The sequence below is a fragment of the Pipra filicauda genome, unplaced genomic scaffold (genome assembly GCF_003945595.2).
Source record: "Pipra filicauda isolate LSUMZ 115617 unplaced genomic scaffold, ASM394559v2 scaffold6_size6359152_pilon, whole genome shotgun sequence".
NCBI classification, from domain to species: domain Eukaryota; kingdom Metazoa; phylum Chordata; class Aves; order Passeriformes; family Pipridae; genus Pipra; species Pipra filicauda.
The window spans coordinates 1209158-1227882 of NW_024104865.1; the positions used below are offsets into that span (position 1 = coordinate 1209158).

The 18725-nt window shown below is 43.2% G+C and overlaps 1 protein-coding gene across 5 annotated transcripts in view; it reads right to left on the reverse strand.

Moving 5' to 3' along the window:
* Nucleotides 1-18725, reverse strand: part of ACTN1 (actinin alpha 1) — an 88539-nt gene that overhangs the window by 46032 nt on the left and 23782 nt on the right. For all 5 annotated transcript variants that reach the window (XM_027716964.2, XM_027716962.2, XM_027716963.2 and 2 more), the window contains exon 2: nt 396-510. In XM_027716964.2, the coding sequence (XP_027572765.1) occupies nt 396-510 (115 nt within the window). The remainder of the gene's footprint in view (nt 1-395; nt 511-18725) is intronic.

Consider the following 18725-nt stretch of genomic DNA (forward strand, 5'->3'; position numbering starts at 1 on the left):
ACTGCCATGTGGCTTTGGTATGATTTGCCAGTGCAGCATTCCCACACTTCCCAGAGCTGTTTCATCAGCCCTGCCAAGCAGTAAAAGCCATTGCTTGAGCCTTCACAGGAAGCAGTGCATTCCTGACAGGCAGAGAAAAGCTGAGCGGCAGGAGCAGGAACACAGTGGGCAGCCTGCACAGGCCATGAGCTTTGGAGTACATTTCAAAAGTACATTAATGGTCACTGCTGGAGACAGATATTCATTAGGGAGAAATTTGTTCTGAATCAGGAAGCAAAATCTGCAGCATTACAGCCCTTGCAGTCCGTATTCTGCAAGAAAGGAGGAGGAGGACGGATTTCAGCACAAAGATGCTTGAGAACTTGAGAACACCACACATACATAACCTCTCTCACCTGAAATGACTTCCAGAAGTAACATGAGTTTAAGACCATCCCTGAAATCTTCCTCTATATTCTCAATCTGTGTCCCAGCCTTGCGGAGGTGAGAATTACACCATGCTGTAAATGTCTAAAACATAGGAAAGAAAGCAAGAAAAAAAAAAAGCAGTTAACAATCTTCACAGAAACAAAACAACAGTTCACAACCAAAACAGTGCTGCTAGGTACCATGACAAAGGTTCAAATCTTGTTAGGTTATCACCTTTCCACACGATGTCCTTGTGAACCACAAGGGATAGCACCTCTAGATATTCAAAGAAGTTGCAGGGTGTTCCCATAAAAGAGGGAGTCTGAATCAGACTGTCACATTACAGCTCCAGCACATCTGATTTTCTGGAGAGGCTTCTCATTTTCTGTTTGGTTTAGAATACCTCGAAACCGATTTTAAAGCATGCTCAGATTGCTAGGGGCTCCAGTGATGTTAGATGACACATATTAACATAATATGAAGGAGAACAGAGAACAGCATTTCAGATCTTCTTGTCTCTAGACAGGTGCTTGAGAAAAAAAAGAACCATTCTTATACATCCAATTGCCTCTGGTCTACTCCATCCCAGCAAACACCGCAACCCTTAGACAGGCAGTAAGGGACAACATGTTGAGCTCCTCAGCCACATAAACGACATCCCAGTAGTGTCTGTCCTGCTGCCTCCATTCTCACTCACGAGCTGCTGAGTAGACTTCCCTACCCTGTGACTGTCCCACCTTCTCCCCCTCCCCCATCATGTGAAGGAGTAAATACTTTCTGAATAATGATGCTATTATCACTCATTTCAGAAGAAGTGCAGGTCCTAGAAAGGATATAAGTAACGATTACTTAGCAACACTACTGTCTAGCACAGCTCCAAACTCCCACTATTTGAGAGCCTCTGGCAGATGCACCACTGCAGCCATCTCAATAATAAAAATCACAGCCACTCTGTAATTAGTGATATTGTGCACCACCACTGGAAAAATAATTTGAGTTTGAAGTGTGGGACAAACTGAGATACAAACCACAACATAGCCAGCAGTACTCAGGCTAAACAAAACTCTTTTTTGAAAGCACCTTCTGACCTCAAGTGGTCAGGATAAAAGGACCTCTCATATGAGAGAAATTAATTCCACCACAACAGATGACATGACACATTTTCTGTGGTTACAATTTGTAAGCCCATGCTCTGAACAATGGGCATGTGGGGCACTAACAGGGGAGAGACCGCCTCTTCCAAGAGATGGGATAGTAGGGATCATCTCAAAAGAGCACTGTGAGAAAGGGTCTGAAAGAGAAAAGTGCTGCCATTTGATGGTCAAAACACAAGAAGCAAATATAAAACACCTTAGACACCTCTGTGTGGCATAGAGTTAAACAGGCAAGAGAATCATAGAGCCAAACTTGAAGATGCAGAAGCTGTTTGACACAAAACTACTGTTCGAAGAGTAAATGGTAGAAACCAGGTCTTTTAAAGAGGACAAGTTTGTTCAAGTGCTAACGAATGCATTTCACAGTGTTTGAATAGGACATCAAGTAAACCCTTTCCTTTGTACAACCTGATAACCCCTCAATCACTCTTTAAATAGAAGGGTGAGGTTTCTCAAAAATAACCAAGCTCAGTGCTACTACAAGAAAACTCTTCCCTCCCTCTCCCAGATGTGATCTGAGAGCCAATTCAACTCACTGACCCAGCAAAGAACTGTTTACTTTCTTAAGGCTAGTCTTCTGTTCAGTAGTGCATGGAGACAGTTCAGCAGAGTCTAAAAAGCCTCTGCAGGAGAAAATTTGGCATACATGGGCCAAGCAGGAGGGTGGAGTGGACCACAGCAGCCATTCTGTCTTAGGCTGCTGGGGAACCACAGAAGTAAGGACTCATACTGAAGAATAGCATGCCAAAAATTTAGAAATACTTCACGACTGCTTACACCACGCACAGGATTTCAAAAGAAACATTACCCTGAATGGCAAAGGGCTTGTTTTCAGTTGTATCAAAGCTGCGTTTTCACTACTAACCTGCTTTCATTTGAGTTTGCCAGACTACAAATAGTGTGGCAGAATCTTTACTTGCAAAAAGCATTGCTCAACAGCTGTCGAGCTTCCCACTGCTGTGCTCTGTCCTTGCTCTCCACTGGGACTGTGGGATAGAGCAGGATAACAGTGCAGCTGTAAATACTTTCATGGCAATGGCCTTTTAGACAGATGCATGTATTGTGAAAGTCTGGGATCTCTTTTTTCAAGATGGCCTGGTTTCCTCCCAGATTTGGAAGACTGGAAAAAAAGAAGTGTAAGACATTAGGCACCTTTTATTGCTTTTTCTTGTTAATCCCCTGAGAAATAAAAGAGGTGTGAGCTTTTTTTTTTTTCAAATAAGAGGGATTTTAATTGAAAAAGGGCCCTGTATCCTGAAGTACATCCTTTTGGCCCTATATTCTTCATTCTAGTGCCTGAGCTGTATTATAAGAAGAAAGGTTAACTTATTTGGCTCCCTTTTGCTGCCAGGTTACTTCACTCCTCCAGAAGGGCAAATGAGAGCAGACACGCTTTCAAATGCTACACCATCATCATATATCAAGATATGAGAGCATGTTATGTCAGAAACAACATGGATGTCCATGAACCTCCTTCTCATATTTGGAAAGCAGACAAAGCAAGATACTTAGAGGTAGTGCCTGGTCCTGGGTGACATTACAAAACTTGTATTGACTCGAGAAGGAAGCCTGAGATCTAACTCACAGGCCACAAGGCTGCACTTTTATTTCTTGTATGACTTCTCCGAAATAATTTTAGTTTTGTTTTCCATCAGCCCAAAGCAGACCAGAAAGCTCTGCTTTAAATCAGTGATAATCCTAACAGAGTTCAACAAGGCATCCCTCTGCACAGTTTGAGAGTGGAAGAGGGTGACCAGGTCTACATTTCCAATAAACACAGATGAAATGATATGCAAATCTTCTAAATTTTGCATTATTATAAAGCCTGGCAGGATAGCTAGATCAGTGAAAGTATTTTTATTGCTGCAAAAGTCACCTAGGACTTGAAGGAAAACAAAGTCACAGAGCCAGCACTCCAGGTTCTCTATTGGAGCCATCTCAATCTCATCATGACCTTAGACATGCTGCAGTGAAACAATTCTGCAAAACATTGCCATTAGCCATGAGTGGCAGAACCAACACCTCAGCTTTTCAAGAACATGGATCATGAAGGGTTGATAGACAGAACACACACTTCCCACTAGATAACTCCCAGATGTGCAGACATTTTTTTCAAGGCATCCTTCAGGCTCAACATGAACTCCAATAAGCATAATACTATGAGTAGCACAACAGCATATGCAAACAGCAACAATCAGCAGCCCAGTGTGAATGCATTAGGCCATTTTACAAGAAAGTAGGATTATGAATACTTTTAATAACTGCAGTGGGACTCGCAAACTATATTCTTCACAGACCAACCCAGAGCAACATCTATCAAAACACAATCATCAGAAAACAGCTTTATGTTGCATTTGCTGCATATACTGCACAGGGGTAAAATATCTTCTTACTTAAAAGTAGTAAAATGGAAAGAGATTTGACAGACAGATAGGAGAAGCCCGGAGAAATGCAGCAGAAAAGTGGGGGGGGGGGGAGGGCAAGAGAAGGGAGAGCTGAAATTTTTGCTGTCCGCTGGGTCTCGTAGTCCTGGCAGTCTTGTTTAGACTCATTTTTACTGCCTTGGCTTCACGCATCTGCACAGGATACTTTTTGTTATTCTAGGAAACCTACCGAAACCACCCACTGGCCCCATCAACCTTCTGGGCAGCACAGCCACTCCTCCCCACGCCCTGAGTCACAGATAATGCTGGCAATTGGCTTGGGTGGCTGCTAAGCCCTGATGTGCTGCCTGTCACCAGCAAACAAGTTTTCAAAAGTGGAAAGGCCTGTCAAGAGCAGCCAGCCAACTTTCTGGTGCAGGTCCAGCCCTGGGATCAGCCAGGCAAGAAAAAAAAAAAAAAACAACACCCCACCTGCATTTGCTGGGGTGAGGTGAGTTGCACCCCAGTTCAGAGGGCAGAAATACACTGCCAGGTGGGAAGCTGCTCTGAAGCAGCAGATGTGCTTCCTTGCTGTCTGCAGACACAGAATCCTGGAGATTATTCTCCTGCTTACTTCTAACTCCCTGCCCCAAAGACAAGAAAAGAAATACTCAATCTTGAGGCTTACGGAAATTTCAGAGGTGGAAAACTACTTACTGTTAAATAATAGCACAAAAACATACCAGCAAAAGCCTCACACCATAAATTTTCTATGGTAACTGCAGAAGAGGTGCAAACAGAGCTGTGTTTCTTGGCCCTTGGATTTTTCCATACACTTAATTTCATTTTTGGACACATCAGACCACCAAGGCCCCCCCGCAGGTCTGCCTCTTGTTCAGTGTTCGCAATAGAGGATGTCTGATGAAGGAGCACGTGTGAGTTTGCATGCACATGGAAATGCATTTCTCATTATTGCTCTCTATGTTCCCTGCTCCCATCTAGCTATGATTTGTAGCTTGCTTTTTTTTTATATATTTTTTTTAAACACCCCAGCTTCATCAGCAAGATCCCTGACACCAAGATCAACTCTTGCTATTTGTGTGCTGGGTGCTGCATGAACAATAGGACCTTCATATTCTACTACAATACAACCTGTCAGATAATAAAAAGAATAACAAATGTTACTAAAAGCAAGTAAATATGATTAACTGTTCTGCTGCCTCAGCATATTTACTGTTAGGGTATCCTTTATAAGCCTACCTGCATACCTATTTTAACAGGAATGCACTTCCTTTCTCTCACACAATATGAAAAGTCCTTGCTTCTTCACTGTATTAGCCCTTGCCCAGTCATGAGTTAATTAAAAAAAAAACCAGCCAGGCGACTGCTAAAGGTCCTGCAGCCAAAACTCTAATGAGATACCATCTCCAGCTAGCTCCTTCCAGGTATCCCTCAGTCCTGCCAACTGCAAACCTACCTGTATTATTTGTGCATACACATATGCACTCTCTGATACTCTTTCGTACTTCTCAAACATTTGCTTTTGTTTCTGAAAGCCAATAACCTTTCCTGTCCATGCTGTCCTTTCCAATTTGAGTACCTTTCAGGAACTAAAGTGGCTCAGGCAATATTCCTGAAACCTAGGAAAGTGGGACAGTAAGTCAACATTTTAAAGAATGCTTCTGCCTGGAAAGCAGCAGTGCCGTGACACCATGCGGAGTAGATCTAGAGAGCTCTTTGCTGCAAGAAAACAGTCATAAGGCACTTCAGCTGCTGAGCAATTTCAGCAATGTAAATGTCAAAGCTACCACAACCATATAAATGACAGATATTAAAAAAAAACCAAATGGGCAGTTTCATCTCTTTGTGGTTGCAGCAATGACATTCCAGCTTTATCTGACCTTTACAGATGCTCTTTACTTCTCTCCTTGCTAAATCACTCTTCCATATAGCCCTGCTTTCCATGGGTGAATGTAAACTTTCTGACACAGCCAGGAGACTGCCATATTTGTGTTACAGCCCTGGAGGAGCTGTAACTGAGCCAGAGCAGTGCTGTTTGCCTTCTTTCTGACAGAAGAAAGGTCTGGCTTAAGCAATCAAAGAAAGAATTCACTGGAGCAGTGCCTCTCTGGACCACCACCACTGTGCTCAAAGGGAGGCAGTGTTCACAGCCACCATGGCACCCTCCTTCCTTGTGTTTATGCTGGGGGATGAATTTTAATCAAGTATTTCAATACAGCTCTGCTGTTGAGATGTGTCCACAAAGGTTTGGCTCCTGTTAAGAAGGGTATGGACCTGCTAGCACACAAATCTCAGCCTAGTAGCACAGTTTTATGTTGTCTACACATGTGCTCTGCAAAGTGAGGTCTTGAGTAAGCTGAAAGCTATAGGTGCTAGCCCAGGCTTTCTTCTGGTGTTGTAAGGGAAATGACAGCAGGATTCCCTTTCCAGTCACCAGAAAAGAAAGCGGGATATTCAAACAATACATCATACACAGCTGGAAAACAAAATCAATTTACCCAGTTGCAAATACTGCACTTCTGGTAGTCATGTACAGAGCAGTGCATCTGGGCTTCAGACTGCACAGCCGGGCTGCGTTCCCTGTCTGGCCTGAAAGCAAACCCTCCATGGCACCTGCTTACTACAATGCCACGCATTCAGTACAGGACTGCCGAGACAGACTGGCTAGTTCTTGCAACAAATTCTACAGCTGAGTCCACGATGCAAGGAATTTTATTTAAATGAAATTATCTGTAACAAGGACTGAGGCAATCATTTAATAACTAGTAGTTTATTAAGAGCAGCCAGAAAACTGCTGCACATACAGCTTTTTCAAGCAATACGATTACTAATAAAGCAAGTCCAGCTGCCCTAAAATGGGATCCTTTCCACCTTGGTAGTCTGGAAGCTGAATATACTGTATCAATTAAAGAGGATGCTAACCCACAGTGACCACAAGTATCTCTCTCTTGCTCCTTGAACAGACAGACTAGGCCGTCATTAGCTTATTAATTGCTAGGGTTTGGACTGAAAAGCTGGACAGGCCATGAAAAATAAATCTCAACAATCTCGTCTCAGTTTCCCTTCACTCAGCATTAACTCATTACCAGCACTACCTCCCAGGCTCTGATGTGATTTTCCCTTTCTTGATGGTACTGCTCTGACAGTTTCTGTGGCACCCTCTTCTCCAAATCCTCCTTTTACATCTTAAAACACTTGGAAGAACTGCTGGGGTCTCGTGGGTGGCTGCTTAACACCCTCCCCACACTCAACACAGACTCAATTGACAGGCTTGGTTGCAGCTTCTTTTCCTGTCCAAATCTGTGATATAAGCTGACAAGGAGGTGCTCATTTAATTGAGGAGTAATTACAAAGTAATCCTGGATCCTGTTGACATCCTGGCACATGGCTGGACAGGACAGATCACACCAACAACCCCAGTGAAGAAAACTGGGCATTGAAAGCACCCCTCATGAAGTACAACTGGCCCATTGAATATCTTGGGTGTCCACATGCTGCAAGTGACAGAAGCTTTATACACATACATATTAGTGGTTTTCAATGGGGAGGGAGGAAGTGCAGACCTACAATAGCCTTCACTTCTGTATACTACACCTACTGGATTAGTCCTTGGTGTACTTGGATGTCTGCTAGGATGCCCAAAAATACTCACAAATAGCTGTCCTCTCCCTGCAGGAGAGCTCCAGGTATTGGAGATCCTCTACACACACCTCATCACAGGTCCAGGGAGCCACCCAAAGTGCCTTTTATTTGATCTTGAATTAAAAGTCACCATTTGCCATACTCTCCAATTTCATCTTCTAACCTGAAATACCTCCAACGTTGCTTTGCATTTGAAGGCACAATACAATTTTGAAAAGAAGAAAGGCATTTGATAAACCCTTTTGGTATTTATGTTCCAAGCCCACTCTCCAGGACATGGGTTTGTGTTGACGAGTTACACTATCAGCAGGTGACCTCTAAAGAATTACATGTATGATGCTCAATGAGATGAATGCTTCACAATGAAGAGCTTTGCTTTCCAATAGAGTTTGCCTTTTAAAAAGGCTGAAGGAATTATGTGGATATTCAGAAGGAATCATTACAGACACCCGCAGCACAATTTCTCCACCTCCACAAAAGGAATTTAGTACCACTAGCATCAGCAGTAATGTCCTGTTCTGGTTTAATTGCAGCTGCTGAGTTCCAAGATGAAAGACAAACCATAGCCCACACTGCTTCTGAAGTGCTACGCCCTGAAAACAGGAGGTTGTACCGTGCGTTACCAGCATCCACGTAAAGAACCATTTGGTGACTGCATAAGGAATTACCGAGGGTGAAAAGGGAAATTGTAAGTCTACTTGCATTTTCAACTCCAGGGCACAGCCCCTGCAACTTGGAAACACAGAACTCAGTCACTACTTCATAGCCACTTCCCAAAACCCATCTCTCCAGCTCAGGATGAGAACAACACTACAGCAGTAAGAGTCCCAGCCCTAAGTATAACACCAGAAGCCAGCATTGATCCCATTGGCAATGTGAAGCTCTCTGCCAAAGCCTCTCCTTGTCCAGAGTAGCTAAGAATTGCTGCATAGGGAAAATAAACCCTCCTGACAGTCAGTTCACCCTTTCGGACACTGGCAATGAATCAGCACATCACTTGCAAGAAGCGCAAGTAATTCAGTGCAGGAGTTTTCTTTGTTGCTCAGTGGACTACAGTTCTCAGTGTCTTGCACAGGTTTTAATTCTCATATCCCAGAAGACAGGACAAAGAAAGAAAAAGCCAGAGTATGTTCCACATTGGTTTTTAACCGGTGAGGTATTAACGGTTTTGGAGTCAGAACACTCCCTTTTATTAGCTAACAACGGGCTTAAGTGGTGAGGGCAGAAATCTCCATCCAGCACACTTCCTGTCTAACACAGAGTAAATATTTGTTCTTCTCTACGTATCTGTGCCTCTGGAGCCTTTAACTCCATTTCTGCTACAGAACTGCACCATTTCAAGATGAATCTGCTTCTGGCATTTGAAAGCTACTGACCAATTAATCAGTGAGTTGGCTGGCATTTCAGATCAGCAAAGTGTAAGCTCTCTTTATCCCTGAGTTACCAGGGAGCACGAATAGCTAGGAACCTAGAAGAAGCCTTCAGACATGCAAAAACCATACAAAAAACCCCCAACAAAATACACAAGGATATCAACTGGCTAGAAGTAAGGTCTTTTAGAGTTTATCATGAAGCTCAGACTAGCAAGACTCTTCATTATGCTCTTCTCTCTCCTATGAAATCAGCTCATAAATGTCAACTTGCTTTAAGCTCTCTCATAAGAAAAATTAAACAGAGCTTGTCTCTGCATTTTATATGCTGAGTTTCCCAACTGCATTACAGCATTTGAAGTTATAATGGAAGAAATAACTTTACCAAGCACTAGGATGCAACTATTTATAGACTGAAAAGTGGCAACAAAACAGTGAAAGCCAGACTGATTCATGGAGGCTGAACTCCAACTGCTCAGTACAGGATTGGGCCAGGACACCAGGAGGAGAACCTTCACAAGCAGCCTTATGTCCCTGATGGCAGGCCTGGCACTTTACATCTCACCATCCAGTCAAACGCTTTCAGAATGTTTATCCAGACCCAGTACTGATTTCATCATGAGGTGTCACCCACCTGAGCCCAGGAAAAGGCTGGGGGGAAGACAGCAAACACCTGGCACTGTACCACAAACCAAGACATGCAGTTCCATGCCAGCTCTGGCTTTTCTGAGAGCACGGGCCGAGGGTGGGAGATGTCTTTCAACTTGAAGCAGGTCAGGGAAGGACCTTCCCTCCAGTGGATTCACATTGCTTCACAACTGCTCTGATGAAGATTTGTCTTGAGCTTCTGCCCTGGTGGTGGTGGTGGTATCAGTTTATACTAAGTCCACGAAGCCAGCAGTGCAGGAGCTGATCTGGCTGAAAGCCCTTCTGCAGTGCAGGTTGAGAGACATTTGGGATTACCCAGAGCTTCCTGGGAGGATTCACAGGTGGTGTTTTCTATGTGGCTCTTCTTTGGTTGTTTACTTTGCTGATGAAGGGGACGGGAGGAAGAGGAAGTTACAGCTTCATTTATCCATGCTTTCTAAATGCAGAACTAAGTAAACAGGTTGAATAATCGAAACGACTTAATGTATTTGTCCACTGCTCTGTATGGATGCTGCAAAATTAGCACAGAACACTGGCTGGGCTTTACAGACTGCAGAACTTTAGTGACTCTGCAGCTCTGGAAGATAGAAAAAACTTGAAATAATCTGATTTTCTAAGGTATGATGGCAAGTGTTCTGGATAAAAGAACCTATAGCTGCCTTTCCAGTGAGAAAGGCCCCCAAAGCAGTGTCTGACATGAAGCCTGAGAGGTCCCTGTCAAAGACCAAGGAATCAGAAGAATACCTATATCCAACAGTGTCTGAAAGCTACATGGCATAGATGTACCATGTGTTAGGGCTTTACTCCCATCACCAGTAACACAAATTCTTGGCTAAAACATACAGAAGAAAAGTAAGACTTATGGATACATTTGTCTCCTCAGCCATCATCACTGTCCCTGACGCAATGTGCTGTCAACATTCAGAGCTCTCATGCTCATTTGCAGCTGTGAAGCACAATCCCAGCTCCAGAGGATTCACCTTTTGAACAAGATCTGCAATTGTTAAGATCATTCACTTGAAATGGGATTTTCCAAAATTAAGAAAATAGCTCCTGGGACAATATGACTGTGATTCACATGTGCTACCAAAGAAGCAGAGGTAGGGATCTTACTGTGGTAGGGACTACCATACACAGGGTGAAAAGCTGCTCTGTGCTCCAAAGCACTTTCAGTATGAGACCCAGTGATGAAGGTGGAGACAGTGCACCTCAAAATAAGGGGGCAGTGTTAGTCAGGATGCCTGGCAGTGGTCTCAGCACACCCACAACCTACTTCTTATCATCTTCTATATCAAGATCATAGTAAACTAAAGAGAGGTTTGATCCAGAAAAAGACTGATCCTATCTGAAGAAAGGAACAAACAGTTCACAATCCCTACAAGCTACGTAAATGTGTCTGATATGCAGCCTCCCATGCAAGACCACAGGACTGATTCCCTCACACTCCAATGTTTGGAGCCATCACCTTGTTCCCAATAGCTACATCTTGCTGCCATGGTGCATTTTGCTCTAGTTTAGTCCACGCAGTTGGCACTGGCAACCTAACTGTAGGGGAAACAAAAGGACTGTGCTTGTCTATAGCAGATCACTCCTAATTGAGAGAGGTGGCACAAACAAATGCAAGAAAGCATTTGTTTGAAAATGCAATGAGCAGACAGTTGGCATCAGGGGCTGATAGAAGTGTGAGGTGACATCTCACAGCAGAGAGATAAGAATGGCAGAGGTGACATAGGGACTTGAAAACAAAGACAGGTACCCCATATTTAATAAGGTGAAGAAAAGGGTGCTACTGAAGTGACATGAACTGAAGGGCATGTTTAAAAGTGATAGATGACAAATTATTGCTGCAGCTGTTTGGGTGAGTGTGATTGGATTGCTTCATGGAGGTCAGAAAAAAAGAATGTTGCCATTACTCAGAAATAAGATAATTGAGAGCCTATGTGGGAGCTGTATGGGAGGTTCATCAGCCATTCCGGAATAAATAAAATGTCAGGTCAGAGTAGGGAATGTCACATCTATTACTGGATGAAAGGATTTAATTGATCTGGGTGAAGGCAAGATACTGAATGTTTATGTAAAGGCACTACAAAAAAAGTCCCACTGCTAATCCATGTGACCAGTAAATGTCTTTCAAAAGGCAAAACACAGAACTGAGGCTTGGGAACGCTGAACAGGGACCACCTTGACTCCCCTTCTCTCTCCCATCTCCACCCCTGCAACACAGACCACAGAGAGACTTTGAAAAGGTAGAACTGCTCCTCTATCTATCCCTTAGTAGATGTGCTCCTTTCACTCACACAGAGCAGCAGGAGTTGTCACTTTTTATAGCTGTTATGTCTGTGAAGCCAGCACAGACAATTGGGATAGGGTTGAGATCTGCACCTTCTCATGCATGAAGGGAAGGTAAGCCTTTACTGTGGCACAACCTTGCCAGTGTGTCCACTACATGTCTTACTGAACCTGCAGGCCTTCAGCAGCGCACAGACAACCATGTCAGAATGATCAGATGCTCAGTGAATTCCTGGGAGTTGACCACAGGCATCTCACCTCCCAGGCTGTAACTCTTCAGTGGGCTCACATATTTGTACAGTTGTAGGTTCAACAGTTTTTTCTGTTATAGTTAAAATAACCAGCATGTGAAACCACTAAGAACAACACAAATTGATACAGATCAGCATCTGTGTGTCCTGTGGTTGTGGGAAAAGGTATTTTATAAGGTGACAGCCATATTTAAAATTGAATTGCATGGTTATTTAATTTCAACTGGATAGCAAAAGTGCTAAAGCTTCTGTGGGTGGTGAGACCATGAAGATGGTCTTTTCTGAAATCTTGAGACATATTCCTTGATGAGGCATGAATATGTCATCTAAGAGCTAGGATACAAAAGGATTTAAACTATCTACAGCAGTACTGAATAGGAGGCAATTTCTCAGTGTACATCCCAGCCCAAGAAGGGGTCAAATTAGTGAGCATCTTCATGGGCCTTATGGCATTTGCACACCACTGCAAGCTTCTAACACAGACTTACCACCACATGCACTGCATGTGATGGGATCTCCTATTTTCATGCAGCATATATAGCCTTGACTGGTACTGAGGTGTGCTTGAGTGATCCGTGCCAAGTCTGTGGGTACACCTGGACAGCACAGTGAAAAACAATGTAGAGGTGTCTGAGTATCTAAGCCAAGGTACCAGAAGGAGTGGTGGTAGGAAAACACAGCTTGGCAAGGGCTATCCAATGTAGAGGCTGTTACAGGGGTCCAGGGCACAGCCCCCTGTAGAGATTAGCACTTAGCAAACATAGGAACTGAGGCTCAGTAGTGCAAAGACAGGGGGTTCAGGTCAGGTCTTCCCAGCATGTTGGGTTCAGACCAGGATGGAGATCTTAAAGTAACAAAAAAGGGCAGTTGAAGATTAAACATTATGATAGATCGTAACTACAGCAGGAGCTTTGTTCCAGACTGCTGTGGTTCAATGTTTCAGAAAACCCAAGAGAGTAGCAATTGCATTAGGAGAGAGAGAGAGGCAATGCCGGTTCAACCAACATAACACCAGGCTGAGGACAGCACAGCACTCTCCTGTGCTTCCTTCAACTTGCTGTCTTTGTTCCAAACTCATGCTCCTTTGCCCTGCTCTCAGTCACCAAGACTCCAGGCTGGGAATCTAAGGAGAATATGACTTAACTTTGAGGGGAATGTAGTCTTTAAAAACTTACTTGATCTCATTAGCAAAACCTCGTATTTTTATCTATTTTTACCTTGATTATATTGTCTTGAGACTGTTTATATAGTTTATCAAAGGAAGAAGAACTATCTAAAAGAAGTCAGATGTGGGACTGATATCAAGGACTACAAGCAAAAGAGAAACATTCAGGTTTGCATTTTCTTTGATCTATTTTTCAACCTGAACCATTAGCAAAGGCAGTTTCAATTCCCACTAGCATAGTAGCTCTAAGCTCATATCTATTAGTATTGTTTATTATTTTAAAAGGTTGTGCTATGGTTTTACAGTCTAATTTTCCAAAACTTTTATGAAAAGGAAAAAAGGAAGTGAGACTTTTATGACACATGCACCAGGGATCTGCAATACTTTGGGAGGGTGTTGAGCTTGTTAGAATAGCTGCCCTAGGTAAAGCCCGGGAAAGGCAGTCAGCAAATTTTCTGGACTTAACGCAAAGGCTACCACAGAGAATGTTTCCAGTGACTGCAGGGAGCTGGGTTCAGGCCCTGCGCTGTGGGGGAAAGTGGCAGAATGACAGAAAAAGTCTGATGACTCCCAACCAAGTCCAAAGGAGCCATAAGGAGCTGCTGCATTATTTAAAAGCAGACATGCAGAACACTTTACCAGATACTACTGAGAAAAATTTGATCTCTGTTTAAACCTAGTAGCAAGATTTTTGCCATCCTGATGACAGGAAAATCTAAGGGAACATAGCGGGAAACACACTGCAGAAGGGAGGAAAACACTGCTATCAGCCAGTTTGGCCCAGCAGGAAATGTTTGCTGTTTCTACTTTTCCACCTCAAAGAGCTGGAGGCTTGAAACTACGTTCTCTGAGAGTCAGAGCACAAAGGGACATAAGGGACACAAGTTCCAACATTGATGCCCTGGGCAAATGGACATCTCCATTGACTGGTGAGGACTTCGGGATCAGCCCAGGACTGCGTTCTGTATTAAAAGTCATACTCTGCTCCACAGTCACCCTCTAAAGACATGCGACAAGCCCAAATGTAACAAATTACCACTGTGTCTGTCTGGGGAAATTGGCACACAGGCCTGTCAGGAAAGCATATCAATAATCTGAAGGCAGGAGCCGGATTTGCAGCAATGGCTGAGGACAGAGTGTGATTTAAGCCCTAGCCACAGATATGTTCAAATTCTTGCATTTTCTCATTTCTAGGAGATGAGGTCAAAGAGTTCACCACAAGAGAGGACAAATGATGTAAACTGGATGGTGAGTGCCAGCACTAGGTTTTTTTTTTTCCACTGTGCTCCGCACATACCCAGAGCCTTTCCATTTATAGGAAAGGCCATTGGTATAAAAGACGCATTCTTCAGTAGGCTGGAGGAGGCATCATTCTGGGTATAAAAATGTTAGCACTGCTGCCAAAGCTCAGTTAGGGGATGAGAGCAAAAAACCCCAATGTTTTCACTCGTGAAGGAAGAGTTGTCAGATGGGCAGAGAACTGGAAGTGAGACTCGAGAAGAAAAATCATGTACTTTCCTCAAGGAAAATGAATGCACCTCTGAGTTTACAGTGTCTTTGCAATTTTTAATAAAAAGAGCTAGATAGCTTTTTTTTTTAAACCAGCTCTATGCTGGAAGAAAGAGGATTGGAACAATTCTTTTTTGCTATGACAAAGGTCTCAAGATGTGCATTAATGCAAATATCTTGGGAAAGAGCAAAGGTAGAAGAAGAGTAAAATCGCAGCAGAACCAAAGTTAAAATTAAATTTTTATAGACAGTTCTATATTACTTGTTACTATTTTCCCTTCCTTTCTGTAGCTCCATTTCAATCCTAAACATAGTCCCAGATATTTTCTTTTTAAATAGTGCTCCCAATCAATAGGTACAAATGCAACCCTTTTAGGAAAGCATGGAGCGAGTTTCAGGATAGCTCTGACAATTTGAGATATCTTTTTCCTGCTCTACAGAAAAGGGTCTGTTTACAGCAAGAGTGCATATAATAAAAATACTTTGTCACAAGTTGCAGGATTTTTCTCTGGCAGTGGAGTTGTGATGTGTTTCAGGAGCTGTAGTTCAGATGTCTTAAGCTTCCATTTTCTTTTGCTGTGCGTGAACTTGTTTAAAGGCATCGTCCACAATAAGCTTCCAAGTAGGATGGTATTTTACAGGGTGCATATCATGGGAGATGAAATTCCCTTTGGAAACCACTCCACATATACAAATGAATTCTTAGCTGCATACCCAAATGTATTTTGCAGAAGGGAAAGAAAACTGGCCAAAATGTTGGGATTTTGTTGTTTCCAGGATCTGGTTTTTTTGGCTGGGGGGTGGGGAGGAGGGGCCATAATCAAAACAAGAAATCACTCCAATATCACTCTCCCCTCCCCCCCATGGAAAACACACACACACACAAAAAAAACCCCCAAACCAAACAAAAAACCCAACAAACAAAAACCCAAACAAACAAACCAAAAAACCCCAAACAACAAAAAAGCCCTGCACTATAATACAATAAAGAGTATATGCATTTTTGGTCAAAGAACATTTCTAACAGTTTGAGATGGATTGGCCTTTTGCAGTAATTGCTGAACATCCCCCTACATACCAGCATTTCCCAAAGCATCATCAAGGAACAGGGCACACACATATTGCTGCCTGTTTTGCTATCAATCATGCAGTTCCTGAGTGTAGTGCTAGCAAGCTGTCCCTAGGAGGACAGTCACTGGAAAAGGAACATGGCAGCTCAAAAGATAGAGGTTTGTTTAAAGAGGATGGCAGAGAGGCAAGGGCAGGGTTTAAGTTTCAATTCATCTGTAAGGAGATGCATGGATGACCAATATTTGAGGTGACTGATTTGAATGGGGTCAGGCAAAGATTAATTATTATTTGCCTTCGCTACTGTTTAAAGAGAAGAGTTAATGAAAATTGCAAGACGAGAACTGCTTCTGACTCATTCTGGGACAGAACAAGGCAAAAAGGAAGGCAGGGACTAGTTTTGTGTTTTCTTGGATGGGAGAAGTTGCAAAAATAGCTGGGAGAAGAATTTATTTGTGTTACAAGTTTTAATCTCAGTCTGGCAGTGGTGGCAACAGGCTTTAGTCCAGCAGCAACTGAGGAGAATGACCACAACAAAAATCTGTATTATACAAGAATATAAATACAGAATTTTCCATTCTCTTCTTTTTGCCTGGAAGCATATGGCATCTATTCCCAAAAGTTTCAAATAGCAAACACTGAAATGATCACTAGCTCTGTGGGCAAGGAATTATTTTTTCCACAGCTTCAGGTATAAAAAAAATTGTATTTTATCCTTGAACATGATGAAATTTACAATACGAGATATATTATCAGGTGATATGTTCATTAAGTGAATTTTTAACCTCCCTGTCCTCCAAACAGAGCGCAGGAGCTAACTGCCAGGTCCAACGGCTGTACTTTTACAGCATTCATGATCAGAGGTGCAGTCAGTCCTTAAGAAGATACACTACAGGATGCACAGGCTACCTGTGGAGGCGAGCATTTGCATGGATTACCACAACCCTATGCAAAGCACTACCTGTGCAAAGCTGCGGTACTTTCTGATGAGCAGCTCACTCCACTACTGCTACTGTGTTCAGGTTTCCTGTGCTGGGCTTTGCTGAAACTGCTCAGAGACCGCAAACCGTGCTTTAATAAACAAAACACACACACACAAAAGAGAAATTCTACCACAGCTAAAACCCAGACATCCTTCTGCTCTTTCCACCTCCCACACTGAGCTTCAAACTTACATTTAGAAAGATCAGAAGTGACCGGCTCTGTTAAATGCATTAAAACAGCCAGGACACGGATGCATCAGCAGTATTAGTCTTCGTACACAGCCACCAGTCGTATGTCTGCATAAACTCATAACCGGAGGACTATTTACTTCCATTTCTAGGCTGAGCAAAATGGGAAGAAGCCACAATAGTATGCAATGTTGGAGAACCAGGGAAGATGGAGCGCTATGCTCAGGCATCTCAGCCCAATAGGGCACCCCTCCGCTCTGCTCAACAGCTGAGATGGGATTAGTTAAGGCGGCCAAAGGGAAGACATGGAGATAGATGCAAGGCATACCCTGAGCTCAGAGTTCCTGAGAAACAAACAGCTTGAGCACTCCCCTCGCTATGCACCAGAGAGCTTCACTGTAAACACACCATCTACTGAGGCAAAGAGCAGTAATATAAACCAGATGCTATAGGGAATTTTTTCCCTCTTCGTCTGCACTAAATTTAAATACTGAGCTCTTCTTTTGCCAATTGGTTCTTAAAGGGCCTGTATGCTGCTCTTCATCTCTGTACCACTCGTTTGAATTTAACAGAGAACTCAGGAGCCCTCCATGCGCTGCAACCACCCCAAGAAGCATGTGTTCTTCCTGAAGTCTTGAAGGCTGAGACCTGGCTTTCCAACTAATACACCAGGAGCCCTCACAGCTCCTGAGAGCTGAGAACAAAGAGAATCTTGCAAGTGAAATTATGGCCCTAGAAAGGTTTCTGTATCCCTGAGGTATGTCCTACTTGTGGTCTTTATCTTCTGAAGAGAGATGTGGTACAGTCAACATAGGAGCTTAATTCCCACTTAGACGAAGCTTTCAAAAACTGTAGCAGAGCTGACCAACACAAAGAAAGCCCCACCAAGAAGTTAGTTTAACTGTGGTGCCAAGAGCAATCCACTAGCCTTCTATGCCAGGTGACCAAAATGAGTACCCAATCACAGGCCTTGCCTCCCAGGCAAAGGAATGGAAATCCATCACTTCAGGAAGTACTGTCTCATTGCAAAGGGCAGGAGCGGACAACACCCAAAAAGTACTGTCCCTCCAGACAACAGGCTCTACCTACATTACCACCATCACACTCTAACAAGCCGCTGCAAGAGCACAGCTACATTGACTGAACCTTTCGCAGGCATTAAGTCAACACCATCCTCCTAGTGAAGGCTTTAAGTGATCATGGCTAACCATTAAAATGGGATCCAGTTGAAACAGCACTGAAAGGAGTGTCCCTGTCTCCTCTCCCCTTTGCTGGGCTATTAAAGCCCACAGCTGCTTTGGTTATCAGTAGGGCTTTTTTCCCAGGAAGCTGCCTTAGCCTCCAAGCACCACTAAACATCAGCTGTCCTTGGCAACTCAAACAAATCAATAGTAATGAAACAGGCAACATGCCATTCTTGAAAGATGCAAAATAATGCTAGTGCACACTTTCCTACATACGTTTGTATTCAATTCCTAATTGCTTTCACCTCTTCTTGAAAAGTAATGCCTCACCCCCAAAGTCAAATATTAACCTATTCGTTCTTTGATAACAAGCCATTCAACAAGCAGTGGTACTAACCAGTTCTGGCTCCCTGCACTGCCCCAGTGTGCTGGTGTTTAGGTAAGGAATGAACCTATTTGGCTTTTCCCATCTTGCCACACC